We start from the raw sequence: 27500 nt of genomic DNA, 5'->3' as shown, positions 1-27500 counted from the left end.
GTACTTGAAGGCCAGTTTGATCCACAGCTGCACGTCGTGGGGACTCTCCAGCACACTGGTCTCCAGGTTACTGATGTCATCCGTCTCGCTGTCGAAGTACCTCTTATCATCCTGCGTGACGCACACATCGGCCGAGGACCAGCGCTCCTGCACGCGTCCGTCTGTCAGACAGGAACAGGTATTAGTCCTGATCTACAGCGTAAGGGGTGTGCTGAGGTCATCAGAGGGGACACGACTGACTGTGACAGATGGGGACCGTCACGTCCACAGGGTTGAGCTCTTCATCTTCCTGTACGGGTGTCTTCACCTTCTGAGCGCCAGGCCTCCACTTCCTCTGGGGTTTACAGGTGGTGAAGGGAGGAACTGCCAGAGAGGATGAACGGTCAGCTGCGGCGCGGACTAAACTCATCTAATACAGACGTGACACGAGCACTCACTGTGTTTCAATCTCTCGTTCACTTTGCTCACGAGCAGCACGGCCTTCTGGTCCGTCCCCATCCGGTCCTTATTGGGCCCAAACAGCTTCTTCATATATTTCTCTGTGAACAGGAGAGTGAAGGCCCATGATCTACAGTTTCCCACTGATCCCCCAGAGACGTGGTGTGAGGTGACGTTACCTGTGGCGCTGCTGATGTCAGCGGAGCTGCTGCTGTCGGAGCAGCCAATCAGAGGCAGGCTGTAGGACAGGACGTCCTGAAACAGCTGGCTCTCTGTGAGGGTGCAGTCCCTCATGTGCTGCCTGAAACACACAGACGGCTTCAGCCAGAGAGCACACGCACACACACACACACACTCCACCCCGCACACATACCACGAGCAGTCGTCATCGTTACACGTGCCGGTCAGATCGAAGCGACAGAAGCACTTCTTCGGCTCGATGAGGTTGCTGTAGGTCACGGAGCGGAGAGAAAGCCTCTCTTTGGTCCGGTAATACGGGCTGAACCTGAACACGTGAGAGCACAGCTAGCACACTGCAAAACTAGCAACAAGCAATGCTCAAAGTATTCAACGCTTAGCAAAGCATTTGGTTTCAGTTTTCAGCTAAATGGAAACTTGAATATAAATAGATGGAATCTGGTGAAACCGAGGAGCACTCCACACCTGTATGATTTGAAGACTAGTAAAGGACTGTGATATGGTCCGAACACTTCTGGGGTGGTCTCGGCTCGGGTCTGATGAGCTGCCATCGGATCGAAGTCCACCTGCACCACCTGCACGAGACACACAGTGAAAGAGAAGGAAACACTGAGGACAGCGAGAGCACTTCTTCAGGAGCGTACCTTCCCAGGAGTCGTGCTGAGCGAGCGTGTCTCCTCCTGCAGCAGCTCAGGGAGCCCGGCACACAGCTGGTATCTCTGCCGCAGGTCCTCCACGTTCAGCCCCAGCAGCAGCTCCGGCGACGCTTTGGCCTGTTTGAGCGGCAGGGGGGAAGCGGCGGCCGTCTCCAGGTGGCACAGTTTGGGTTTGGTGAAGGAGCCGGACTCTCTGAAGGAGCGGCGGCGGGTGGTGGGCGTCTGCTGCTGCTGCTCGTCCTCCTCGCCCTCCGCGTCCTCACTGGACAGGGTCAGCTTGTCCTGGGTGAGGTCGTGCAGCGAGGGCTGTGGTAACGGGTAGAGGGCGCTGGGCATCTGTGGGGCGGCGGGCCGAGGCTCAGCTTGTCGTAACGCCTGGGCCTCTTTCAGTTTCTGGATCTTGAGGGCGTACTCCGTCTCCAGCTGCTGCAGGCGCTTCTTCTGCGCGATGAGCTCTGCGTAATGCACATCTGAGCGATCCACGCGCCGCACCTTCACCGGCTGCGGAGAGTAACACATCAGTTCCTCTGTCACAGAAACACATCCGCTCGTGTGTGTGAGGCGTGCAGCTCTTACGGAGTAGATGGAGGCAGAGGTGTTGCGTTTGAGCGCAGCAGGAGCTGCAGCGGCCTGCGCCTGGACCAGATCTCGCTCCAGCTTCAGCGACTGCTGCTTCTTCACGCTCACGCGGTGCTGGACTCTCTGAACCTGCGGGACAACACAGCAGGGGTCACCAGAGGTCACCAGAGGCCCAGTCCCTCAGAACAACATCGACCCATGCAACGCTCACCTGCTCCTGCAGCTTCTTCAGCAGAACTCTGTTAGCGCTCACGATCTTCTCCGACGCCAGCAGCTGCTCTTTCAGTCGGCTCACCTTGCCCTCGGCTGCTTTCAGAGACTCTTTCTTCTTCATTTCCTGTTGCAAGAGCTGCTTCAGCAGAGCCTCGTCTTTACACAGCTGTGTTCTGCACAGGAAGCACAGTCGTCAGCATGAGTGCGCATCTTCACTCGTCAAACACACACCATTATACACGCTTCTGCAGCTTTCACCAACAGTTTAACACAAAGTAAACTAAATAATAAAAGGGAACGTGTAAATATTTTCTGTGGATGTAGAAGTCAAGCACAATGAGATTTATTAGCAACACTTTAAAGTCTAAAAATATTGATCTCAGTTTCTTTTAAATTCATTTTGGGCAGGACTAGCTAGAATATGAAAATAACTTCTGATCACACTGCAAACAAAGTGAGGTACTTCTTTAGTATATAGGTCTTGTTTTCCAGAGCATGATTCTTAAATCAAGATACATTTCCTGCAGAAACAAAATGACAAGTCTTGTTTTCTGTGAAACTGAGTTTATGATTAAAGACAACAGATTTCCACCATTGTTTTATTAAAACGCACTTGTGCTGGTTCAGCTTCTCCTGCAGATCTGCGGCTCTTCCCAGGACGTCCAGGTCCGAGTCTGAGCCCGCGGGAGACGGGACGCCCACCACCTCCAGCCGGCCAGACCTCTGCTTCTCCAGACTGAACACATCACATGATTAGCAGCGTGGCCATATCCTCACATGTTTCTCCAGATCAAACACTGAACTGGTCACACATCACTGCTGAAGCGTCACACACACCTGGCCATGTCGTCTCGGAGCAGCCGATACTCCATCTTCCTGCTATCAGGAAGTGCTTCTGCACTCTTCACCGGGTTGTTCTCCTTCTCGGACACTGAATGCTTCGGTTTGGTGGCCTGAGAGCAAAACAACACCAAAAACAGCTGAAAACACGGCAAAACCTGATTCTCAAATGAGCCGGTTCTGTTCAGTGAATCTAGAGTCCACAGACAATCACTGGTCCTGCTCTCAAACATGTTTGATACTGGTCATGCATCTAGAGACAAGGCACACGTTTCTGGAAGTGTGTGATCCTCTTTACACACACACACACACACACACACACACACCTCCACCGTCCTCCGAGCTTCTTTAATCATGGACTCCAGTCCTCCGAACACACTGGGAGCGGGGCTGCAGCTCTCGGCGTCAGAGTCGCTGTCGTCAGAGGCGTTCAGACGCACCACCACAGTCTTGTGTCGCGGCAGCTGTAACAAACACAAGGAAGTGCACACATTACAGCTGGGTGTCGCAGGCGTAACGACTCCAGACCGTGACCCGCTTCACTCACCACAAACGGGGCTTTGGGAGCCGGCTGTCCCCGTATGAACTTGAGCGCCCGTGCGTGAGAGATGACGGTGTTGAGACTGACGGCCGTGAGGTTGCTCCTGGTGTTGGGCGGAGGCACGGGTCTGAGAGCGGGCGAAGGCGGCCCGCTGCTGCTGGACGCGTCCTACAGAGACACAGAGGGGGTCACACCTGCGCCTCGCTCCGCTCCAGCGCTTACACACACTCATGAACATTACCTCTGCTCGAACCGCTCGCTTGCTGGCCAAGGACTTCAGCAGCTCCTCTCTCAGCAGCATCTCCTCCTCCTCCTCCTCGTCAGCGAACGGAGGCTTCGGCGGCTGCTCGGCTTCATCAGGGGGCGGCAGCGGAGGCAGAGGAGGAGGAGTCGAGCGCACAAACTCCATCTGCTGCAGGTGGAGCTGCCCCACACCCTTCACCCAGAGACCCTTCATACACAAACACTTTTGACATTAGCTCATTTCAGCGGCTGCAAACATACACTGGATTAAAGTACACTGATGCCCTGATGTATTCGACGCCCTCGGAGTCCGTACTAAACATGACCTTCATTCCTAATTCAGTATTTTTACTGGATGAAGCAATGGTTTGGTCGTCAGTCGTGTGTTCTTCTGGCTCACACGTACCTGTCTGAGAGGTGTGGACTCCAGAGGAAACATGGGCAGCGCGTCGTGTGTCGGTGACGTGGCTGAAAACAATCATCAACATTCACAGTGAGTCAGAGATGTGAGCGTGAGCCTGAGCTCCGGGTGAGCATCACTCGTCCTGTACCTGGAGAGCTGGTCTCGCTGTCCGTGTCCATGGCCACCTCGTCGTAGTTGTCGTACTGGTAGAGATTCCCCGAGGTGTCCAGACTCTGCTTGACCAGCTTCCTCTGATCAGCATCTGAAGACTGAAGCACACACACACACACACACACACACACACACACACACACACACACAGGTCACACACTGAGCCGAGCTCCCGGACGTCCCGTCTCTGGCCCGTCTCACCCACCTTGCTGCGGGAGCGATGTCTGGAGCCCACCAGCTTCATGAAGCGGTTGTACTGCTCGTCCTGGTTGGACAGGTCTCTGATCTTGCGGATCTCGTCCTCTCTCTTCCTCCTCTCCTCCTCTTCCTCTTGCTTGTTCCTCTGCTCCTCCTGCTGTCTCTGCTGCTGCAGTTTCCAGGTGCGCAGCTGCTGCTTCCTCCACGCCTGCTTGGCTGTAATCAACGACACATCAGCAGTGCGGTGTGACAGAGGAGATCAGGGTGTCAGTGTGGAGGTGTCTTACTCATGTGCGCCGGCTTCCTCGCCCTGCTCTTGTCCGGTCTCGCTCGCTCCTGCAGCCTGCACACAGCCGTCCCTCGGTTCCCGCTCATCTTGTTCCTGTCGCACGGAGACTCGCTCTTGTCCTGAGCTTTGGTGATCTTCTCCTTGCTCTCCTTCAGCACCTGCTGCTCCTTCTGCTGCCACTTCCTGCTGGCCGACTGCAGAGCGAGGAGACGCAGCTGCAGCTCCGACAGGTCGTCCTCGTCCTCCTTCTGCAGGACACACAAGACAACCACACTTCTGACCAGTCCTCGAGCGGTCACTTCAACTACGAACAACACTTGATGCTGAACTAGCAGCTCATTTACTCTATTCTATTGTACTTCTCATGCTTAAGTGCACTGTATGAGCATCATCATGTGATCTTGTTCAGGTGAGTGTGTACCTTGTGGACGACCGGAGCGTCGTCACTCACTGCAGAGATGTTGAGGTCTGACTCGGACTCCTCGTCCTTCACAGCTGATGGAGAAGAGAAGACGTCATTATGATGTGTTTGCTCTCCTACAGGATCAAGCAGTGTGACAGTATTAGTGTTGGATCTGTGCTACCGTCGTCGTGATTGCCGGTCTTCTCCGCCGCGTCCCCGTCCGCTCTCTGCACTTCCTGTGCGGCTCTGCTGTTGAGAGCGTCTCGGTCGGAGGGCGTCAGCAGCTTCTGTCTCAGCGGTCTGATGTTGAACGCCTGAAACACCTTCTTCTCCTCCTTCACAGCAGAGACGGGCTCCTCCAGCACCTCGGGCGGCGGGACGGGGTCAGCGGGAGCCGGCTCGTCCTCCTCCTTCAGGGCCATCCGCTCCTCCTTGCGGATGCATTCGAGCTCCAGCTGGATCTGTTTGTACTTCAGCAGCAGATCCTCGAAGCTCTCGTCCATGCTCTCTGGTTTAGGGACGCTGGTCACCACCCTCCGCATCTGACATCTGCCGCCCGCTTTCTCTGAGAAGCAGTTAAGAAGCACTCGGACAGCACGACTGTGTAACTGCAGCATCAGTGGGACAGAACGGGAGTATTCACTCCTTTACTTTAACTCATTTCGCTTCAAACCAACACTTCAATATGTTTTCTGTGTAACACAAAATGTAAAGATTGTTAAATGTATTTTTCTCTATCCACCTGTTTCCCAACCGGTCTACTACACTGTAGTTTATAGAAGGCACTTCTAGACAACTAGAAATAACAATCATCCTCATCCGTCAGAACATTTTCCTTCATGTTCTACTTTCAGACGTCAGTAGATTATCATAACACTTTATATGACATGGTAATAAGAAATAATAAGGAAATTATGAGAGCTGTTTATTCACTGCATTTTTCTTTTGCATTATTTTCTCTTTTCCTTCGTCTTCTGCTGAAACAATAATACGGTAGAATATAAACATCTCCATGCATCTGTGGTCTGCTGTCTCGATTTAATATGCAATTAATCCCATTAATAACTCACTAAACGCACTATGAATCTCTCTTTTTCTTCCTAAATAATGCCTCTTTCCAGGTTTGTTTTCACACGGATTCTTTGAAATGTGCTTTTCTCCTCTTTCAGCTTCTAATCACAAGTGTTTACGGGAATGTTTCTGAAGCAGGGAAAACTGACTGAAAGAGAAAAATAGAAATAATTCACGATGACCTCATCAACACACACACACACACACACACACACACACAGAGAGAGAACAGAGCATATTTACACACAGTCTTCAGAGTACAAGACCAATCAACAGGATGATCACAGCATCGAGAAGAACCGTGAGAAAACCGACTCATGACACTGTGTGTGTGTGTGTGTGTGTGTGTGTGTGTGTGTGTGTGTGTGTGTGTGTGTGTGTGTGTGAGCACATTGCAGTAGTCTAAGTGAACTCCTGAGAATATAAAAATAAATGATATATAAATTATGTATATAAATGATGAAAGTATAAATGATGACAGTTAGCCCAGTAGTCAAACGCGTTCGTCTTCACGTCACGACAGCGCATTATTGCGGTAGCGGTGATCTCAAGACGGTAATATTTCACACCGTGTTATTCTCTCGCGATCTTACCGCGGTTCTGGGATTTTACTATAATAACGTAACTCGTGTGTCGCGGCTCACGTAAGGATACGTTTCCTGTTCGGTGAGTCGGTTCTGCAGCCGTGATTCTCCGCGAAGCGCTCCGTCCAGTCTCGGTTCCAGTCTGACGCTCGGTGAGCGCGGTATCTGAAGCGGCCCAGCGCGCCGTGACTGCGCTCCCAGAAGCCGGAGCCCTGCCGGAGGCCGGAGGGGAAGGGCGGGTGAACGGCTCTCAGCGGCACCGGGGCGCTGTTGTTGAGCATGGGTCCCGGTAAACGCGGTCTCTTGTTCATCATGGGCCGGCTGGGGCGGGCGCGTCGCGGAGGCCGCGCGTTCTGCCGCTGCCGCTGCGGCTCGTCGTCGAAGATTTCCCCGTCCTCCAGCTCACCCTCCTCTTTAGGAGACGGACAGCCCGAATTCACCTCCATTACTGACATTTTCGTTTAACTGGACGCGGTTACTTACAGTTCATGCTGATGATTAGGATTCGATAGCTCGCATCGCTCAAGGAAGCGACAAACGCTCGACTAAGCAGCTTTCAGTGGAACATCACACTCATCTGTACTGCTCGTGCTCCACTCCGAGTATCGCGAGATTACACGCACTTCCCGTCTCAAACCCTTAGATATGACGGAGAGATTAGGAGCGTTCGACTTGAACCAGGGCTACAGACGAGAGCAGCCAAAGCAAAAGAAACACTTTTTTTTTTATATATACTATTTAATACAGCACAATCTTTACAAGAATAAAGTTCAACATAATCACATACTATTTAAATACTAATAAAATGGGGAAATATATGCTTTTATCCGTGTTGTATGATAAACGTGACTCAGTGCGACTACACTCTTAAAAAAGCTTTAACCCTTCCAAAAACACAGATTTGTGGCCATTATTGGAACTGAAAAGGTTCGTCTACCACGTGATCGTTGTCGTGCGATGAATCTGGCCAGTCGTGAAGCAGCCGTGACGTCATCAGCGCTCCTGCCGTCGCTCTGAAGAAACTGCGGCAGTGCCCTAGATGCATTTTTCTGGACAATTTCTTTTGACAATATTCATCGGAAGAGAGCAAGGTTACTCCCTGAAAAATTCTGCATTTCTAATAAAATTAAAGAGGTACATTTTTTTTTAATTTTGCATAATGTTTATCCAACAAACTCTCAAATTGCTCTTTTTTATCTTTACTACATTTATTATATTATTTAAATCAGGTTTAATATCTTTGGGAGAACGTAAGTTATTTATCTTCTTTTATATAAGGTTATTTAAAATTCTCATTGAAATATATATTTTTGTATTTTTCTGGTAGTAACCATGCTATCAGTCATGTTATAAGTGTTTTATTCATAAATCCAAATATCGCAATACGTTACCTAGATTTGACGTCCTTCTTGCAGAGATTCTGCTTATTGTAAAATCTCTAAAACATATTGATAATAATAAGAATAACGTTTATTAAGGCTTATGATTATATTATACTTAATGATTGATTACCCTGGCCTTTCTTTTTCCCCATATTTCTTCTTCTGTCATTGTTTCGTCTTGCAATAAAAATAAAATAAGAGAGAGAGAGAGAGAGAGAGAGAGAGAGAGAGAGAGTCTGAGTCCATAGACCTCTTTCCTAAATAATAAAGACTTGTACAATCTTGTACTGATCAGTGTGTTTATTATTAACTACAAACCTCAACTGGTTTTCGTTATATTAAATAAAAATACATATTATATGGAAAACAACAGCTTGAACATAAAAATTAAATGTTGACTTGACAACTACGTTAAACAAAGCAAGCCTAAATTTAAATACTACAATTATTAAAAATCAAAGCCAAGTAGACACATAAAAAACTACTGATAAAATAGGCCTGATAAAGTAAAATGAAAGTATTACAAATATGAATGAATTCTATAACCGTATATAAATAACACTAATCATCCAACTGTTTCTGCAGTTCTGTTGGCGCACACGAGCGGTGCTGCGTCTGCTCTCGCGCAGCGACGTCACATCCGCTACTCCTGTTGACAACAGGACGCTTCCGGTCGTGTAATGCACCGTCGTGTTCTCATGAAATATTTGATTATATATAAATATTTGTTTTTGTGCATTTATAAGTTAAATTATTCGGAAAACACTCTAAGTAAGTCCCGCCTGCAGCGCGTGCTCGGTGAGGCGCTGATGAATTGACTGACGCGTGTGAATTATAATCAGTTCAGATATTGATGAAGTAGTGTATTGATCAGAGAAGATGATGAAGAGAGCGGCGCGACACGCGCGGAGGGGCAGAGCGGGCAAGCGAGCCTGTAACCGAGCGAGGACGGACGAGCACACGGCGGCGGACACCGGTGAGAGGACACACTGACTGCGGCTCCGGTGCTCGAGACCGGGCTGACTCGGGTCATCCTGAGAGCTTATGCTGTACACACATGAGCCCGGGGCACAGGTCTTATCAGCTGTTCATTCTCAGTGCACATTTAAGAGTGTCTGTTTTAAACTCTCTAGTCTTACTTTCACTCCACATCGCTGTCATCATCTGATACAATGAGATAAACACTCTATTCTGTTTACTGCTGTACACACACACACACACATTCTCTTCACCCACGTTCATTGATCCACCACACACCGTTAGAGAAGTTATTAGCTAGTTAAGTTGGCTGGAGAAAGCCAAACATACTGTCACACTATTTAAACCACATATTATTCTTCTGAGACCCATTTTTAATTGTACTCTATCTCCTCCTAGGGATTAAATTACATTTACATTTATTCATTTTAATCATTTAGCAGACGCTAAAAAACAACAAAAAGAGCAATGATATATAAGTGCTGTAACAAGTCTCAGTTAGGTTAACACAGTACACCTAGCATGGGATTTTAAATAATATAATAAATAAAAAGAAAACAGATAGAATGCTAAAATGCTACAATAATAAATAATAATAACAATAATAATAAATGCTACAACCCAGACAGCAACATAGTGTTGGCCCAGATCCGGCACACATCTGGCCCGCGTGAAACCCATGTGGGCCGGATCTGTTTGGGAAGCACCACTCGGCAGAGACCTTGGACCTGAGCTGTATTTTGTTGCTTTGTCTTTTCTAACTGACCGGCCCGAGGTGCATTCACCGGTGCTTGAACAGATATAGAGCAAAATCATATCAAAATACATGATATCATCGAAAACAGTCATTCATGACTCAGAAATAGATGGGATGTGGATTCGCGCAGTGATGTGACCGCATTGTGGTTTCTTTAATATGAATCCATCGATAAAGAGCAAATCACTCATTGTTCATATGCTGTGGTGGAAACTGTATTTTTAACCGAGTTATTATTACTAGCTTTACCACAGAGTGGTGCTCTCTTCTCCCAATGCCCCATCAGCATGCTTGAGTTATTCTGAAGTGTTCAGAGCAGCCCATGTGTGAAACAGGAAATACAATCTTAGCTTTTACACATCCAAGCTTCTAAGATGATTTGAATTTAATACTTAGAAACACATCTAGGGAACATAGTTGGATACCTTAAATGGACACACATGTTGAACATGCATTATGATTGGATGAGATTTTGGTAAAAATATTGAGTCAAGGGATTTTCCCGGGGTGACCGTATGACTGTTGACCTTCTTGCAGTCTTCAAAGGACCTTTGTCTCATACCCTTGCTGATCTAGAAAGTTGCCATGTGATATGACAACAATCCTCTGCTGTTACAGTTACGTTAATGTTAATCAAACAAATCAAAGGGGACGATCAGCAAACATTTCATTTTGGGTGAACTATCTGTTTAAGGCTTGCCACCGTTCTGGTGTGTGTTTCCCAGAATCAACTAGGGTCACGTTACCAACAGCTCACACCAGCACAGCTCTTACAGAGCGGTGTCACACTGTCAATAATACCTGAATTATTTTAGTATTCTCTCTTAGTAAGTCTTTGAAATTCTGTTCGTTTTAATAACACAAACAAATATAACATACTGTTGTTCTCATGAAAAATGTTGTATTATGTGTAGCATTTAAATTAAAAACCTAAATTTAACCTCCAACAAGAAATCTTTTATTGCTCATCGACATCGACTAGGCAGTTATTGCTCAATTTGTTTTCTGCGATTTCACAATGCCTTCTGTCAGTAAAAGTGCTCCACTTGAATTGGCTCATGACGTCAGGATGGTCGATCACCCTTGCGGCTGCCCAGTGGTTAAATGTTGACCTTTGACCTCCCTCTGCTCTCACAGGCCGAATGAGCACTGGATTCTGTCGACTCTGTCATGGGAAGTTTTCCACGCGGCGGCTGCGGCAGGCGTTTGCGCAGCTGCAAGGCGAGTCCTGCGCCGTGTACCCACTCTTCTGCACAGACTTCCAGCAGCTCTTAGGAATCCCCATGAACAGAGACCCCAGTCTGTCCCAATTCATCTGCAACAACTGCCATGCTCAGTTCTACAAGTGCCACAGCATCCTGCTGGACTTCAGGAACCGAGTCAACCTGACGCCCGTCTCCAGAGACAGGTGAGAAACACTTCCTCATGACGTAGTCATGTTTCACCCCGAAATCCAGTTAAATAAATATGAAATATAACTACAAACAAGGGCATGTTAAAATAATAATAATAAAAATACAGTTTAATAAAGCAGCGCAAGGCACATGACAGATAGTCAAAACCAGTGATGTAAACAAACAGTGCAGATAAAATGATTATTAGTGCAAAAGAGCTCATTCAGTTTGTTTAAAGTGTCAAAAAGCTCAGAAAGCAGTTCTTTATTTAAACTGACTGAAGAGGTAGTTGAATGAGGTAGTGAGCAGACCAATGCTGCACAAAGTGTCTGGTGCAGGTCACAGTTTGTTAGTGGGAGGGGGGAGTGAAATGAGCAGGAGGGGAGGGGTCAGAGTTCAGTGGTGCCTGGGGCTAGAAGAGGGGGGAAAGGGGGTGTGGAGGGAGTTCAGCTTCCTGACAGCCTGATGGATGAAGCTGTCCTTCAGTCTGCTGGTCCTGGCCTGGAGACTCCGCAGTCTCCTCCCTGATGGTAGCACACTGACTCTACTCCAACGGTCACAGACGTCTCCTTCCTTAATGAGCTACATTACATTCATGCTCGCTTCAACAGCGACAGCAAGGAGACGGACACCAAGATCACACCCTCAACAGACCACTAACCCTTCAAACTCACCTCCACAGATGTCTACACTGCAGTGAGTTGGATCAACACACGTAAGGCTGCTGGCCTGGACGGCATTCCTGGATGTGTGCTTGGGGCATGTGCCCATGCCGAAACACTCCTCCCCGATGTGCCCGAATGTGTACTGCCCCATAGCACTCACAACTATCGTTATATCACTCCTAGCTATCTTTGGGGATGCAATATGCACGATGCTACAGTCTGTACTCACACACCTTGACAATGACAACACATGTACGGATTTGTTTTTGTTGACTTCAGCTCAGCATTTAAAACTCTGTCATTCCCTCCAAGCGGACCACAAAACTTGGAGAACTGGACATTAACACCTTCCTCTGCAACTGGATTATGGACTTCCTTACCAACAGACCTCAGCATATTAGGTCAGGCCACACCACCATCAGACTCAACACTGGCGTACCACAGGGCTGTGTGCTGAGCCCATTCCTTTACACCCTTTACACAACCACCATCTCGGAGGACCTGTCCTGGACTACAAACACCTTCAGCCTGGTCAAGAAACCAGCTGTCTTCGGCCATCCTGGTGAAATTTTACCGGTGTGCGATCGAGAGCATCCTGACCAGTTGCATCACAGTCTGGTATGGGAACTGCTCAGTGGCTGACCGCAAAGCACTGCAGAGGGTGGTGAAAACTGCCCAACGCATCACAGGGACACCACTTCCTGCTATTGAGGACATACAGAGGAAATGCTGTCTACGTCGAGCATTCTTAAGGACTCTTTTTTTCCCTACAGCTGTTTCCTTACAGAGTTCTGCCCTCTGCCCGTAAGCTCCTCTCTGGGTGGTGAAACAAAGACCAGAGTGTTGTTTTCCTGTCTTGGAAAGTCTGTGTTGGTGTATTTGTGGGAACACACTCTTTAAGTCTGCGTGGTTGAAATCCCCAGCTAAGATTAGAAGAACGTCAGGGTGGGCTGTCTGCTGCTCACTGATGTGATGTTACAGGTCATTTAGGGCCTCACTCCTGTTGTTGAAGCTGGGAGGGATGTAAACTCAAGACTATATGCACGATTAAAGGACAGGTAGACGCGATGAAGACTTACAAACACTGTGACTCACAAGACTAAAACCACAAAAACACCATTGATTTTGACCGGAGAGAGAGAAGCTGCCGCGGGCCGCCATCTTGGATGATCATTCAAAAACTCCACGATGTAAACAATAACACAGAATTACTAGGTGGAAAAAATACTACAGATTTAATGGTCCTGAAAATACACTACTTTTTTTCTTCTTTTGATTATGGGGTGAAATATGAGCTGTTCATGTCATTAACCCAGCCCTCACCTGTGAGACCATAGTTTAACAATCATGTTGTCTCCCACAGGAACAGCACTGAATGCTCGTCGTCACAGGAAGACATCACTTTATTCCGTGAGGACATGTTCGTAGATGTGTGTTCGTTTTGGCTGTGTGTGTTCTTGTCTTATTTGTCTGGTCTTTGGTAGGGTCACACATCACATCAGACAGACGGTGTCTGCACGGTCTGGTGTCATGGGCTCACAGTCACGCGGAGGACTGCCATTCCTGCCCTGACCTGCAGGAGGTGCTGGAGGGCCAGTGTCGAGGGGCCCTGAAGGTGGTGTGGAGATGTGTGGACGGTCACACTTATGTGATGGACACCAACGGCGCTCAGGCCAGATCAAACGCTGGACCGGAAACCACTAAAACTCAATGTGATGACAGAGAGAAAGCAAACAAAGAGGACCACCAATCAGCATCGAGAACTAACAGCATCCACACGGCGAGATCAGGTGAAGCTGCTGCACCTCAGAATCACAGCAGTGATGCAGACCGAACACAAGGTGAGGTCACAAGAAACACAGCAAAAATCAAATGTCATCTGGACAAAAAAATGAATGCGAGCAGACTTATGGACTGGTTACTGGTGTAAATCAGTCTGATGAATTTATTTTCTGTAATCTTATACACCACGTTTTGAATTATTTATATATATATATATATATATATATATATATATATATATATATATATATATATATATATATATAAATTAAATGCTACTTTATTTCACCAAGAATAATTTAATTGATCAGGAATAAGTAATTGGTTAGTTTACTAATGACGTTCTCACTTCACTTTAATTAGATAGCACTTCACACAATCTGTTTCTTCTCTTAAGAAACAAAGTGAACAGAGACATTGATAGTTTGCAAAAAAGTTCACAAAATACAGATAAACCCAGTGAATTGGAAAATACATTTGTACAAGGTTTTCTTCATCCACCTAGATGAGGATAAGCAGTTTAATTAGATAGCACTTCACACAATCTACTTTGTTTCTTCTCTTAAAAACAATGTGAACAGAGACATTGATAGTTTGCCAAGTTCACAAAACACAGATAAACCCAGTAAAAATACATTTGTACAAGGTTTTCTTAATCCACCTAGATGAAAACTTTTTACAAACATCAAGACAGATTAACATCTTATATTTAGAGGTTGTAAGTTAAATAATTAAGTGTTCTGTTTTATCAGAATTCAGTAGATGGACGCTGAAAGCCATCCCCTCCATGATATTGTTAATACAATCTGTTAACTTTAAAAATGTGTTTGTATCATTGGCATGATGATGAAAACAAATTCCATGTTTCCTGATCAGTAAAGGAAAAAAGCAGAGGACCTAACACTGAGCCTTGTGGAACACCATACTTAACATTTAATTGATATGAAATTTATATACATTTTTACTGGTCATAAAAATTTAACCTAAACAGTGCTTATGTCAGCTGACAAATGCCAATGCAGTTCTCCAGCCCATGCAAGAGAATGTTATGATCTTTTTCCAAAGGCAGTACTATGCTTCAATTGTTTGTAACCCTGCAGTCCTGTCAGTCAGTTTATTAAGATAAGGTTCTCAAAAGACCTTATAATTGAACTGGCAAGCAGCAGTGTGCAATGAACACAACAACCTCCCAGAGATTATGTTGCTATTCCAATTACATTTTCATTTATGTTGCTAGTCCAAAACCTTTTTCAGTATTTCTTTAGGTTGCATTGCAGTATCTTCTCCATGTAACGAGTGTCGTTCATATTTCAGACATGCATACCTGTGAGGAGACCGCCACTTCAGTAGCACCACTGCTGATGGACGGAGAAGATGTGGACAGCGATCTCTCAGACAAGTAGTTCATACACATTAAACTCCCAGATTCCCATAAACAATGCAAGAAAAACCCATAAGCTCTGTTAGTGAAGCAGATGATGACACTCTGAGTCACATCAGTGTTTCATGTTTTCAGAAATGTGTTGAGTGATGAAGAGTGTGAGGACAGGAGGAAGAGTGGTTCATCTGAAGACAGCTCAGATCTGAACACTGACAAGCGGTAAAATAAACAAGCTTAGATTTTTCTAAAGTTCAGCCATCGAAGTAGCTCCGTAACACACAACTGAATATCTAAAATTTACTGAACTTAAAAATCATGCAGGGTCACGATACCAGAATTAACTTGTGTGCACAGGACAGGTCTAATGTATTCATGCACATATGAATTTCTGTTTCTGAAGAAAGCCAGCAGATTTATCAGGAAGAATTAAAAGATCTTGCAATCTTTCAGTTGTTCAAAGAGAAAAGAGACCAAGACACTGGAACCCAAAGCCAGGAGGAAACCTGGACCCAAGCCTGGCTGGAAGAACAACATCAAGGCAGAGCGGTGAAATTACCTTTGATATCATTTTCATTCCTCTGTCTGAATACTCAATCCTGATGTGCTGGAGGGTGTGCATTAAAACCGTTTAATCAGCTGGTTCAATCACTGCTCTATATTCAGCTTTCAACTTTCTCTAATCGATAATTGGCGCCTATTTTTGTCTGTGTGCATGTTAAGAAATGAGAGCAGTCACACCAGAAGCATCACTGATAGGTTCAGCACACGTCTCTTCATGCTTTGCTTCAGCTCACACAAACTCAATCAAAATGACCATCCTACTCAACTCTTTCTTTACAGATTCACACTATAACATTGTTAAAATGCTTTTGTCACCAGAAGAGCACTTTTAAGCAGAATTCAAATGATTCCCATGAACCGATCAAGCGTGAAGATCTCATGTTGAGTGTTTGTGTGTCCTGTAGAGAGGAGCTGCCCACCATCTACAAGTGTCCTCACCAGGGCTGTACAGCGGTCTACAGAGGAGCCGACGGCATGAAGGTGCTGACCTCACACACACACACACACACACACACACACCGACTGACGCTCCGAGGTCACTCACTGAATGTGTCCCACCTCAGAAACACATCAAGGAGCATCACGAGGAGGTGCGGGAGAGACCGTGTCCACATCCAGGCTGCAACAAGGTCTTCATGATCGACAGATACCTGCAGAGACACGTCAAACTCATCCACACAGGTAGAGTTCTTCACCGCACAGCCGTGCTCACCGAGGGGACAACCGTTACCCTACACACGGGTTTAACCTTCTTTAGGTTCCCTCGTTATAGTGGACCCCACTTTGAGCCATCTCCACAAAACTTCCCAGAATTCCCCATCTATTGACAATACTTACTGATGTTTGCATTTGTGATTTCTGAGCACATGTCGTCATTTCCTGGAGCATAATATCATTAAGACAGACCCTCTGACCTCCAGCTGTGATGTAGTGTGTTTGTGTTCGCAGAGGTGAGGAACTACATCTGTGACGAGTGTGGCCAGACGTTCAAGCAGAGGAAGCATCTGTCAGTGCATCAGATGCGTCACTCCGGAGCCAAGCCGCTGCAGTGAGTATGAGCCAGCGTTCGGGGTCAGAGCCGTGTCCCAGAGCTGCGCCCTCACTCCTCTGTGTGTGTGTGTGTTTCAGGTGTGAGGTGTGCGGCTTCCAGTGCCGTCAGCGGGCCTCGCTCAAGTATCACATGACCAAGCACAAGGCGGAGGCGGACCTGGAGTTTGCTTGTGTGATCTGTGGCAAACGCTTCGAGAAGGCACACAATCTGAACGTGCACATGTCTATGGTGCATCCTCTCCTGCAGGGCGGCAGCGGTTCAGTTCCTCCAGACGCGTCCGCCAGCAGCCCCCCGGCAGCTCAACACGACATCAGCTGTGTGCTGGACAGTCTTCAGCCCAAACTCACTGACCGCACCGTATAGACCCGCGTCTGACGCTGCTCTGAGGAGACAGACACGTACAGGAAGTGCAGTCTCACTGAGAAACGTTTCTGTCTCTCTTCCTAAGGCTAGTGAGGGGCTTTTCTAAGGATCTGAGTTTGAAACACAGGTCACAGACTGCTACGGCCAGAGTAATATTTCATCCTCACAAGCTGCATGAAAAAGGGGAAGTTACAGAGAGCCCTGAAAGGCTGAAATCTGAAAGTGTGACATCTGTAGTGAGCAGCCAATCACAGCAAACACACAGAGCAACACTCTCACGAGAGAGAGATAGAGAGGCATCAGTTTAAACGTTTAGCAGGATGGGGAAAACACTGCTAGCAGAAGAAAACATCTGACTATATAAAGCACTGAAGCATTTCTAGTTCTCCGAGCACTTGAGAAGAAAACACACAGCCATTTTACAAGCTTTTATATATTCTAAAGTTTTTATTCATATCTAAAAGTTGAAAGTTAGAAAGATTTCCTTGTTTAACACAATAAAGATATAAAATTCATAAAAGAAGTAGTAATTATTAGCGGTGTGATTATCTGCAGTCATTTGGAGCAGGAACCAGGGTCTCCTAGGGTCCGTAAGGTCTAGTTTAGTGATCACAGTTAAGGCCATTAAAAGTCTTCAGGGGTAAGAGAAGGTCTTATATTTGGGGACTAAAGAAAGAGCAGAACTGTGATACGGCTGACTGAAGAAACATGAGTGCTGCGGTCCCCGGGACGTCCCGAAAGCTCCTCCTTCACCAGAAAATCAGCCTGTTTTTACACTGCAGAGGAATGTGAACCGCTGGATCCACAAGATGATTACAGATCCATTATAAAAACCTAAACAACTAAGAGCGTAAAATGTGTTATCTAATATAATTGATTGATATGTTTAATAGTTTTGACTTAAAAATGGTTTAAAGGGTGAAATGTGAAGTGAATCATTTTCTCAGTCTCTGTGGAAGCCTGTATCTGAACTGATAATGGGTCTGACGGTGTAAGCGTAGACGTGTCCCGCTCATCCTGCAGATGATGGGTCTGCTCTAGAGTCATGACACACTCGGACAGAGGTGTTGCTTCATGCTTTATTCTCCTGCTCAGAGCCTGTGTTAATCATGTGACTGATCCCGTGCTGACGATGTCATGTGAAGCTGCCGAGCGCCGCCGAGATCTCTGGATCCAGCTGCTCATATTCAGACCGCAGCTACAGGAAACACATCACAGACACACACTCACTGGCAGCTAACAGCACAAACACTTCTGTTCTCATCAAACTATGTCTGTGTTTGGATCTGTACATAATAAATACATCTAGTTTTGCGTGTTCAAAGCTCTCCAAGCTGTTTGTTTACTGCCTCCACACAAAAAAAAGCCCCTATCTGTATGTGTGCAAATCTCTAATATACTCTTTAAAAACTGAAATGTATATGTGCAGGGCGCTTTTGGACATGGATGAGATCATCAGACATGTCAGAAACCTTTCCCCAAAAGGAAAAGGCTTTCTCTTTAGTGACATTATTAGAAACGCGACACATTTGAGCTGAAATTCCAGCATATGATCTTCTGTTCTGGTGTGTGTGTGTGTGTGAGTGCGCATGTGTGTGTGTGTGTGTGTGTGTGTGTGTGTGTGTGTGCGTGTGTGTGTGTACCTGCCGCCTCTGGCCGAGCGTCAGACAGTCCGGGGAGCTCAGCGAGATGCTGCTCATCAGGATGCGCCGGGCCTCCAGCAGGACCTGAGCACAGATGACAGACGTGAGCGTGCAGACGAGTGAGTGTGAGCTGAAGAGACGTCACACACTGATCTGACCTGCTGCTGCGGGGCGTCCGAGGGCCGGGCGTCCAGGAACAGTCTGCTGAGCTCCCTGTAGGACACGGCCGCGCTGTAGAGGAAGCCGGGAGATCGGCTCGCCCCCGTCAGGACCTCAGACTCCACGCCCCTGAGGATGCTGGGAAGGGAGCACAGCAAACCCACCATCAGCACAAGAACACACCAATGTCTGCACTACGACTGAAGAGTTTCCTCTCACCTGTAAAAGGCAAACGGCATCAGTCTGAGTGTCTGCGGTGACATCACACGAGACAGGAAGTGGGACAGCACGTGATCTAGAAGAGAAGAAACATCACGCCTGTGACGTCACGTCTGCAGTATCATACGAACACATGAGAACAGCGTCACGCATCACACCTGATCCAGACCGATCAAACAGCAGCAGCCAATCAGAATCATCCATCAGATGAGTGAGGAGACACACGCACACGTCTCTGACGCGCTCCAAACACGGCGCGGCCTGAACACACACACATCATCATCAGAAACGCTCCTGACTCTGTGTGTGTGTGTGTGTGTGTGTGTGTGTGTGTGTGTGTGTGTGTGCTGTGGGATACCTGCTGATTCAGGTGAGCAGAGATCAGCTCCGTTACACTGGAGACAAACAAGAAGAGCAGGACCTACAGAAGACCAACAGCGTCAGACCACAGACACACACTCCTGCGCTGTTTGCTGACCTGTGGCTTTAGGCCTGGTCTACAATGGTGAACTGACTGTGAGATGCTTCAGTTTTGAATGATGACTATGAGTGATCTGTGCAGCTCAATGTTAAACAGTCAGCAGTGACGTCCAGCAAACCTGTGTGTGTGTGTGGAGCAGCTGTGTGACGAGTCTTCTGACCTCCTCCGTCTCACAGTCTGACCTCCTCAGAGACGCGTGCAGACACGCAGCCAGCAGCCAGGACGGAGCCGCCGGCACAGGTGACACGCCCGCCCTGCACACACACACACACACACACACACACACACACGTGATGCAGACCCAGCCGGAGCGCTGTGATGTGACCGGAGCAGCTGTTGTGTGCTTCACCGTCTGCTCCAGCTGTGGCTGTCCTCCAGCATCTGCAGCTGTTCTGGCAGAGCGTCCCGTCCCGTCAAACGCCTCCACAGTGAGCTCACGGCGGCCGACAGACGCGTCCACCAGCGCTGCATGACACACACACACACAGAGAGTCACACACACAGAGGCTCAGCTCTGACACACAGCTGTGGTGCGGAGGACAGGTGTTTTACCGCGGCAGACAGCAGCAGCAGCGGACACTCGGTGTGGAACAGAGACAGACACAGGTTCACTGCTTCATCCGGACGATCACAGCTCACACTGCCACTCACCACCGCCTGAAACACACACACACACACACACACACACTCACACTTGTTCTGCAACCATTATCTGAGCATGGTCGTTGCCCTTTGACCTTAGATACGTCACATACTTTGAGGAAGTGAGCCGTGAGCTGGGAAGACAGAAGAGCCGCAGGACCACACACCCTCCTCTGAGACACAAAACACACATTACTCCCAGTCACATGACCCATCACATGTGTACCGCTGAGCTGATGATGATGGGGACCTGAACGTGGCTGATGTGGTGGATCATTCGATGGCAGTCCAGAGTTCTCCTTCCTGTTGTGTCGGTTCTGACGGTCAGCAGCATCACCGGAGGAACCAGCACGAGAACCCTGACGGACACACACAACCGTCATCACATCAGCTGACCTGAGCGCTGCACACGGATGAGCTGCTCGTACCGGCTGACGTCCTGAAGCGTCTGCTGATCGCTCAGCTCCTGTCCAATGCTGTCGGGGTCAGGGGTCACGGAGAACCTGCTGTCAAACACGTCCCAGAGGAAGTGACCCGTCTCATCTGATGAGTTCTGCCCAGTAACCGCCACTTCATACAACAGTGTCTGCAGAGAGACCAGAGTCAGTAAACATGACAGAAACACAAGAACACACTCGCACACGTGTCGGAGCGAGAAACAGTCATGTGACGTCACACTGAGCAGTCACTGATCACATTAAACACGGATTACATATTCAGATGGACCTAGATTTTTTGAATATTTTAGAATGCTCATAATAGAATGGCAGTAAATTATACACAAGTTATTGTATACACAAGATATTTTTTTTCTTCATGCTTATTAATGTTCATGTAAAGCAGGGATTCCCATCATTTTTTTTTACCTAATATTTTACCCCTGAGAATCGTAAGTTCATTTTTTAAATGGCAGACCATAGCGCAAAATGTTTTTTTTCCCTGCTGTTTTTGGTAACAGCTGCGACCATGGATTACAGGGACGATTAGAGTCTAATAAAATACAAGTCATGTCATGAGAGACACACATCATTCACAAGAGCACAATCCAAATCTTCAGTACTTATCCTGCTTAATCTGTCCACTGCTTTTGACACTGTTAACCACCAGATCCTCCTATCAACCCGAATGGCAAAATGGTTTGAGTCTTACCTATCAGATAATCAAAGTGTCCAAGTCTCAACATCTAACTACTGGGGTGCCTCAGGGCTCAGTTCTTGGACCACTTCTCTTCTCTGTCTACATGGCATCATTAGGTTCTCTCATTCAGAAACATGGCTTTTCATACCACTGCTATGCTGATGACACTCAACTCTACCTCTCATTCCATCCTGATGATCCGACGATAGCTATTCGCATCTCAGCTTGTCTAACAGACATTTCTTCCTGGATGATGGACCATCACCTTCAACTCAACCTTGCCAAGACAGAACTGCTTGTGATTCCAGCAAACCCATCGTTCCATCACAATTTCACCATCAAGTTAGGCACATCAACCATAACTCCTTCAAAAACAGCTAGAAGCCTTGGAGTTATGATTGATGATCAGCTGACTTTCTCAGACCACATTGCTAAAACTGTCCGATCCTGCAGATTTGCTTTATTCAACATCAAGAAGATCAAGCCCTTTCTTTGGGAACATGCTGCACAACTCCTTGTTCAAGCTCTTGTTCTGTCCAGGCTGGACTACTGCAATGCTCTCTTAGCAGGTCTTCCAGCCAATTCTATCAAACCTTTACAATTAATCCAGTATGCAGCAGCAAGATTAATTTTTAATGAGCCAAAAAGAATACACGTCACACCTCTGTTTATCAATTTGCACTGGCTTCCAATAGCTGCTCGCATAAAATTCAAGGCATTGATGTTTGCCTACAAAACCACCACTGGCTCTGCACCCATTTACCTAAATTCGTTACTTCAGACTTATGTGCCCTCTAGAAGCTTGCGTTCTGCAAGTGAACGTCGCTTGATTGTTCATCCCAAAGAAGCACAAAGTCACTTTTACGGACTTTTAAGTTAAATGTTCCCTTCTGGTGGAATGACCTCCCCAACTCAATCCGAGCAGCTGAGTCCTTAGCCATCTTCAAGAATCGGCTTAAAACACATCTCTTCCATCTTTATTTGACCCTCTAACTTTAACATTCACTATTCTAATTCTATTCTTTAAAAAATCTAACTACCTTTCTAATCTTTTTGTATTCTATTTTCTTTTCATTAATTATGCAATTGTATGTGTGTGTGTGTGCTTGCTCTATTCTTTTTTTATTCTATCTGTTTTCTTTTTCTTTATTATATTATTTAAAAATCCCCATGCTATGTGTACTGTGTTTAACCTAACTGAGACTTGTTATAGCACTTATAGATCATTGCTCTTTTTGTTGTTTTTGATTGCTTCCACAGTCTTCATCTGTAAGTCGCTTTGGATAAAAGCATCTGCTAAATGAATAAATAAATGAATAATACACATCTGCTCTGATCAGGAGATGGTCGTCACTGCAGAGCACCAGATCCAGGGGGTGTGGCTGGATCCTGACCCAACTCCTTCCACCCCCAGACCCCTAAACCCCCCCATCTCCAGCCTCAGACCCCTTAACCCCCCCATCTCCACCCCCAGACCCCTAAACCCCCCCATCTCCAGCCCCAGACCCCTAAACCCACCCATCTCCAGCCAGGCCGCTGGATCTGGTGCTCTGCGGTGAGGGCAGAGGTGCAGTATGTACTGACAGCTAGTGGGTCAAATGGTTACTGCAGTAAACAGTTTTTAGATGGATGTGAGGCTTTTACACACACCAAAACAAAAACAGACATTCCCACAAGGAACACACAGTTCAAAATACATTAACTGTCTGTAGTGTTGTGTTTCAGAGAAACAAGTATGTGAACTTATGTCTCCTTAATATATCCAGAAACATATTATGGTATTTTTATGCTTTAGTACAATAAAAATAGAGCACATGTCTGGTTCGCAAGGAGAATCTAGAAAATGAGCACCTGTAAGAGCGACAGAAGGTCAGGGAGACAGCCATCTGTGAGTTCATGGGTACTTCCTGCTGTCCGTGACCTGCACACACACACACACACACACACACACAGACACAGACACAGACACACACACACACACACACGGGAGATTCTCACGAAATCGTAGTTTCAAAGATTTATAATATGACATTTTAAAAAATGTTTGTATCAACAAATTTTCTTTTTAAGCATTAAGAGCCAGGTCTGGAGTGTCGGTGACCATAAATTTAAAAAAGTTTTACTGACAATTTAACAACTTTAACATATTTTCCAAAACGTCCTTAAAAATCTCATTACCGTAACACTCTGAAAAGTCCAGTGCCATGGGGAAAAATAATACATTTTCACATTTTTAAAAATGGTTTATTAACAGTCATGCACAGTTACTTGAAACTCTGGTATAAAATATATTTTTATAATAACATTTTTATGTGTTTTTCAATTATTTCTCTCATTACCGCAACGCCTTCTGCATTTTGCAGCCCATTTTTAATTTTTTTTTCATTAAAAACTGAAATATTTTCAAAATGATGTGGCAAACCTGAAAGAACATAATGTATAGATTCTGCACATACATTTAAAAGCAGACTACTATTTTTCAATTTCTCAAATAAATCTTAAAAGAATGCATGTTGCGGTAATGATACATAGGTTACGGAAATGAGGTTCATGATTTCGGTAATGATAATAGGCATATTAAGTATGTGGTATAGTCAAACAAATAATATTTAATGTAGAAAATAAATTAGATAATATTGGCATAAATTATTTTGCAGTGCTTCATAACTAGATAACATAGGGTAAAAACACCAGGGGCCATTTTCACAAAATATTTTAAGTGAAACAATGTTGCTCCTAACTCCACATCTTTAGGACTCTTTGACTCTTCTTCGAGTACTTCATAAAGTGTTTTTATGTAGAAATCAGCTCTTAAATCTGTGAAAAGTTAGTGGTAGTCAAGATGACACCTAAATCACAAAGACCAAATCATAAACAATCCTAAAATCCAGTTTGGATTTCTTTTACCTTTGTACTAAATCTTACTGTCATATCAGCCATAATAATTCTAGTCTGTTAATTAAAAGGCTGCTTATACATATAACAATTATTTATAAGATGCAGACATGTAGAGGCTGACAATTAGCTGAACATATGCTTGTTTAATTAGTGACACTCTAGTTCAAACTTTATTTGAATATTGCAACATTTTTATTTTGAAATTTTTATTTCAATTTTAATGATTATGGCAACATGATATCTCATTCTACAATATTTATATTATAAAATAACTGACAGAGACCCATCCCTTATCAGCCAATCACTGTGGGTGTAGTTAGTAATCATGCTGACATCATCCATACCAAAAAGGTCGTCCTCACTCTTTTTCTTAGCTTAAGATTTCTCCCCATTCCTTAGTAAAATTCTGTCACAGCTGCTTTATGAATAGGTTTTATGAGAAGCAGTTTAAAGGGCACCCTGTGGTTTTCCACAAAAATAAATACTCAATAGTGTAATGTTAGAAAACAAACAAGACTAATATTAGTTTTGTAATTTTAGTTTTATTATTAAAAAATTATTCACAATACATTATTACAAAATAATAATGTTTCTTATTTTATTTTATATTTTATGTAATAATCATATAATTATGTAATAACTATTTATTAATAGTCACTGACAGTGGGAATGTAGTCTTTGATAACTCAAGTGGATTTTTTTCTTTCTACTTCTTTCTACTGAAAGAGTTGGTTCTGGTAAATAGTATACCCAAGTGTGAACCTAAAGTTTTTCCAAAATCGCTCGTTCCTAAAAAGATATACAATATATTTTTCTTTTTTCCATAAAGATGTTCTCCTTCAATTTAACCCTAACCATTCATCTATAATAACTGTTTTTGAATTAGAATTTAAAACTGCTGCATTTTTTGATATTTAAATACACTGCCATTCAAAAGTTTAGCATACATAATAAAAAAAGTTTTTTAAAGCCTCTTCTGCTCATCAAGGCTGCATTTATTTGATCAGAACTACAGTACAAACTGTAATATTATGATAAAGTGATTGTTATCTTTTTAATATACTTTAAACCAGAATTTTATTTCTGTGGTGACAAAGCTGAATTTTCAGCATCATTACTCCAGGTTTCAGTGTCAAATGATCCTTTAGAAATTATTCTAATATGACATACAGCCAAGTATGGTGACCCATACTCAGAATTTGTGCTCTGCATTTAACCCATCCGAAGTGCACACACACAGCAGTGAACACACACACACACAAAGTTCTGTTGCTCAGTATAAAAATCATTACACTTATAGAAAGTCCTCATAATGATAGATGCACCAACATTTGTGTAGGCTTCCCAACCAGTTTTGATAACTACTCCTGCTGTAACCTCTAACCCATAATGTCTCTCTCCTTCCTGGGATTTGGTGGGTTGGTATAAACGTTTTCTCTGAAATTGGTACCCCCTAGCCTTTGCTTACAAAGTCTTTGCTGGACTTTGCTTCTCTTGTACACGTTCTGACAAGAGAATTTTACACTTTTAACTGGAACAATATGAAGATATCTGCCTACCTTGTTGGTATTTTGAAGGTTCTGCCTCATGTGTTGCTTAATTTAAAATCAAGATTTATATTTTTAAAAATGTGTGTGAGTAAATGATCCTCAAAAAATATTGCGGAGGATGAGAACATTAGTCATGGACACTTTATATTTCCACTATTGTATCATTATTATTGTACATGAATATTCAGTCTGTCATTTTTCTGTCATGTGAAAAATTATAGAAGAATATCCATTTACTTTTTTCAGAATATTTTAATTGTAATTTGTTTAAATTACAACATAACATAAGTTAAGATACAGCTGGACGCATTGCGGTAATGAGAATTTCAGCAGAAAACGCAATAAAATGCAAAAATAATTAATTCCTATGTTGAAATTACTCTTTGTGCAAGATAGAGAACAGTATTGTCTTTATTACGGTGTTTTTATATATTACTAAATTGCATGTTTAATATCTAAAATCACTAGTGACACGGCGTTTCAACAGTTTCGTGAGAATACGTGTTAAACGGTGTAGGAGCGTGATCGTTCTGAGAGGATGAGGGGGACTCACGCTGTGTGTCGGTCCAGAACAGCAGTGATGATGCGAGCGCAGATTCGGGTGACGTCCCCGTCACATCCTCCGTCATGTTCAGACATGTGCAGATAATACTGTTCACATGCCCACTGCTCGTACTCCTGCCTGAGACAAACACAAGCGTGTCTGGAGCGAGTTCATCAGCTCCATCTAACAGAGGATCTTCAACCACTGCAGTGCTTTCAAAACCAAGAGACTTCTCCTTCTCCAGTTACTAGAGTGTTTCTGAGATTAAAGGTCTGTGCTTTACCTCTCCAGGTCTGTGAGCGCGTCTCGGCTCCGCTGAACACCAAGCTCAGATGAGATCCACTCAGAGAAGGAGAGCTGAGGAGAGAGTGAGAAGCGCTCAACACCACACGTCTGTTACTGAAGCACACGAGACGCTCTGAAAGTACCTGATACTGCGGCCGTTTCTTCAGCGATCTGATCTGTGTGTTCCTCCACAGAGCCACGGCAGACTCCTGGAGCGTCCCGCTGAGACCCGACGCGTCGCTGTGCAGATCAGACTCGTGCTCCTCACTGAGGTGCGCTCGAGTCTCCGGGACGAGTCTGGCCATCACATACTGAGCCTGAGCACACACACACACACACACACGCACACACGCATGAACACCGCACCCTGAGGATCAGATGAGCGACTGGAATCAACATGGCTCTTGTACCTTCTTATAAAGCGTCTCTGGGATGAAGTGGTGTAGTTCCTCTGACTGAGCGTTGGCTCTGCACAGCCCATAAGAGAGAACGGCCACACAGAACCTGAACAGAAACACACGCGTTATCAGACGCTACAGATCCACGCAGCGTTCACATGCTGGAGGTGTGAGCCGAACCTGAGGCACAGGGTCATGTGAGAGCGTGTGGAGCAGACCAGAGCATCAGAGAGACACTGGGACACCGAGAGAGCGTGTGCAGGAGGAGGACACATGTGTGTGCAGTGATGGAGCTCCACCTGCAGCGCCGCCAGACCCAACACATGAGCCGCACTCAGAGCACTGCCCTGCAAACACACGCATTACACACCAGCACACACACACACAGAGACACAGAGACACA

At 45.4% G+C, this 27500-nt stretch overlaps 3 protein-coding genes across 7 annotated transcripts in view; 1 reads left to right on the top strand and 2 right to left on the bottom strand.

Annotated features, from left to right (window-relative positions):
• Positions 1–7447, bottom strand: part of LOC127947384 (zinc finger C3H1 domain-containing protein) — a 19667-nt gene extending 12220 nt beyond the window's left edge. Inside the window, exons 1-21 of the mRNA XM_052544474.1 lie at positions 6898–7447; positions 5354–5737; positions 5191–5264; positions 4768–5017; positions 4488–4696; positions 4260–4380; positions 4115–4176; positions 3707–3916; positions 3472–3633; positions 3251–3388; positions 2922–3037; positions 2698–2820; positions 2083–2257; positions 1869–2000; positions 1281–1793; positions 1102–1211; positions 812–943; positions 618–739; positions 438–539; positions 241–363; positions 1–161 (exon numbers count right to left, since the gene is read on the bottom strand). The exon at positions 1–161 is cut by the window's left edge and continues 17 nt beyond it. Coding sequence (XP_052400434.1) covers positions 1–161; positions 241–363; positions 438–539; positions 618–739; positions 812–943; positions 1102–1211; positions 1281–1793; positions 1869–2000; positions 2083–2257; positions 2698–2820; positions 2922–3037; positions 3251–3388; positions 3472–3633; positions 3707–3916; positions 4115–4176; positions 4260–4380; positions 4488–4696; positions 4768–5017; positions 5191–5264; positions 5354–5737; positions 6898–7282 — 3804 coding nt within the window. The 5' untranslated portion in view covers positions 7283–7447. The remainder of the gene's footprint in view (positions 162–240; positions 364–437; positions 540–617; positions 740–811; positions 944–1101; positions 1212–1280; positions 1794–1868; positions 2001–2082; positions 2258–2697; positions 2821–2921; positions 3038–3250; positions 3389–3471; positions 3634–3706; positions 3917–4114; positions 4177–4259; positions 4381–4487; positions 4697–4767; positions 5018–5190; positions 5265–5353; positions 5738–6897) is intronic.
• Positions 1–18469, top strand: part of znf276 (zinc finger protein 276) — a 20076-nt gene extending 1607 nt beyond the window's left edge. Inside the window, exons 1-11 of one of the 4 annotated variants that reach the window (XM_052544493.1) lie at positions 8815–9185; positions 11082–11352; positions 13367–13413; positions 13488–13844; positions 15100–15184; positions 15302–15385; positions 15617–15712; positions 16132–16207; positions 16291–16408; positions 16676–16775; positions 16856–18469. In XM_052544493.1, the coding sequence (XP_052400453.1) occupies positions 9089–9185; positions 11082–11352; positions 13367–13413; positions 13488–13844; positions 15100–15184; positions 15302–15385; positions 15617–15712; positions 16132–16207; positions 16291–16408; positions 16676–16775; positions 16856–17141 (1617 nt within the window). In that variant the 5' untranslated portion in view covers positions 8815–9088 and the 3' untranslated portion in view covers positions 17142–18469. Of the gene's footprint in view, positions 1–8812; positions 9284–11081; positions 11353–13366; positions 13414–13487; positions 13845–15099; positions 15185–15301; positions 15386–15616; positions 15713–16131; positions 16208–16290; positions 16409–16675; positions 16776–16855 lie in introns of those variants that run through there. The other 3 variants (XM_052544495.1, XM_052544498.1, XM_052544494.1) reach the window with 3 other exon arrangements.
• LOC127947385 (Fanconi anemia group A protein) overlaps positions 17569–27500 on the bottom strand; it is a 26124-nt gene continuing 16192 nt past the window's right edge. Inside the window, exons 25-42 of one of the 2 annotated variants that reach the window (XM_052544475.1) lie at positions 27278–27444; positions 27110–27203; positions 26843–27016; positions 26698–26771; positions 26424–26552; positions 23274–23343; positions 20714–20871; positions 20536–20644; positions 20399–20458; positions 20196–20300; positions 19993–20108; positions 19762–19897; positions 19521–19583; positions 19321–19423; positions 19163–19238; positions 18943–19081; positions 18785–18868; positions 17569–18339 (exon numbers count right to left, since the gene is read on the bottom strand). In XM_052544475.1, coding sequence (XP_052400435.1) covers positions 18277–18339; positions 18785–18868; positions 18943–19081; positions 19163–19238; positions 19321–19423; positions 19521–19583; positions 19762–19897; positions 19993–20108; positions 20196–20300; positions 20399–20458; positions 20536–20644; positions 20714–20871; positions 23274–23343; positions 26424–26552; positions 26698–26771; positions 26843–27016; positions 27110–27203; positions 27278–27444 — 1920 coding nt within the window. In that variant the 3' untranslated portion in view covers positions 17569–18276. The remainder of the gene's footprint in view (positions 18340–18784; positions 18869–18942; positions 19082–19162; positions 19239–19320; positions 19424–19520; positions 19584–19761; positions 19898–19992; positions 20109–20195; positions 20301–20398; positions 20459–20535; positions 20645–20713; positions 20872–23273; positions 23344–26423; positions 26553–26697; positions 26772–26842; positions 27017–27109; positions 27204–27277; positions 27445–27500) is intronic. The other variant, XM_052544476.1, reaches the window with a different exon arrangement.

This window comes from Carassius gibelio, chromosome A25 (genome assembly GCF_023724105.1).
Source record: "Carassius gibelio isolate Cgi1373 ecotype wild population from Czech Republic chromosome A25, carGib1.2-hapl.c, whole genome shotgun sequence".
NCBI lineage: Eukaryota > Metazoa > Chordata > Actinopteri > Cypriniformes > Cyprinidae > Carassius > Carassius gibelio.
The sequence above is the reverse complement of the archived record's forward strand: the minus strand, read 5'-3'. Positions and strand labels throughout refer to the sequence as shown.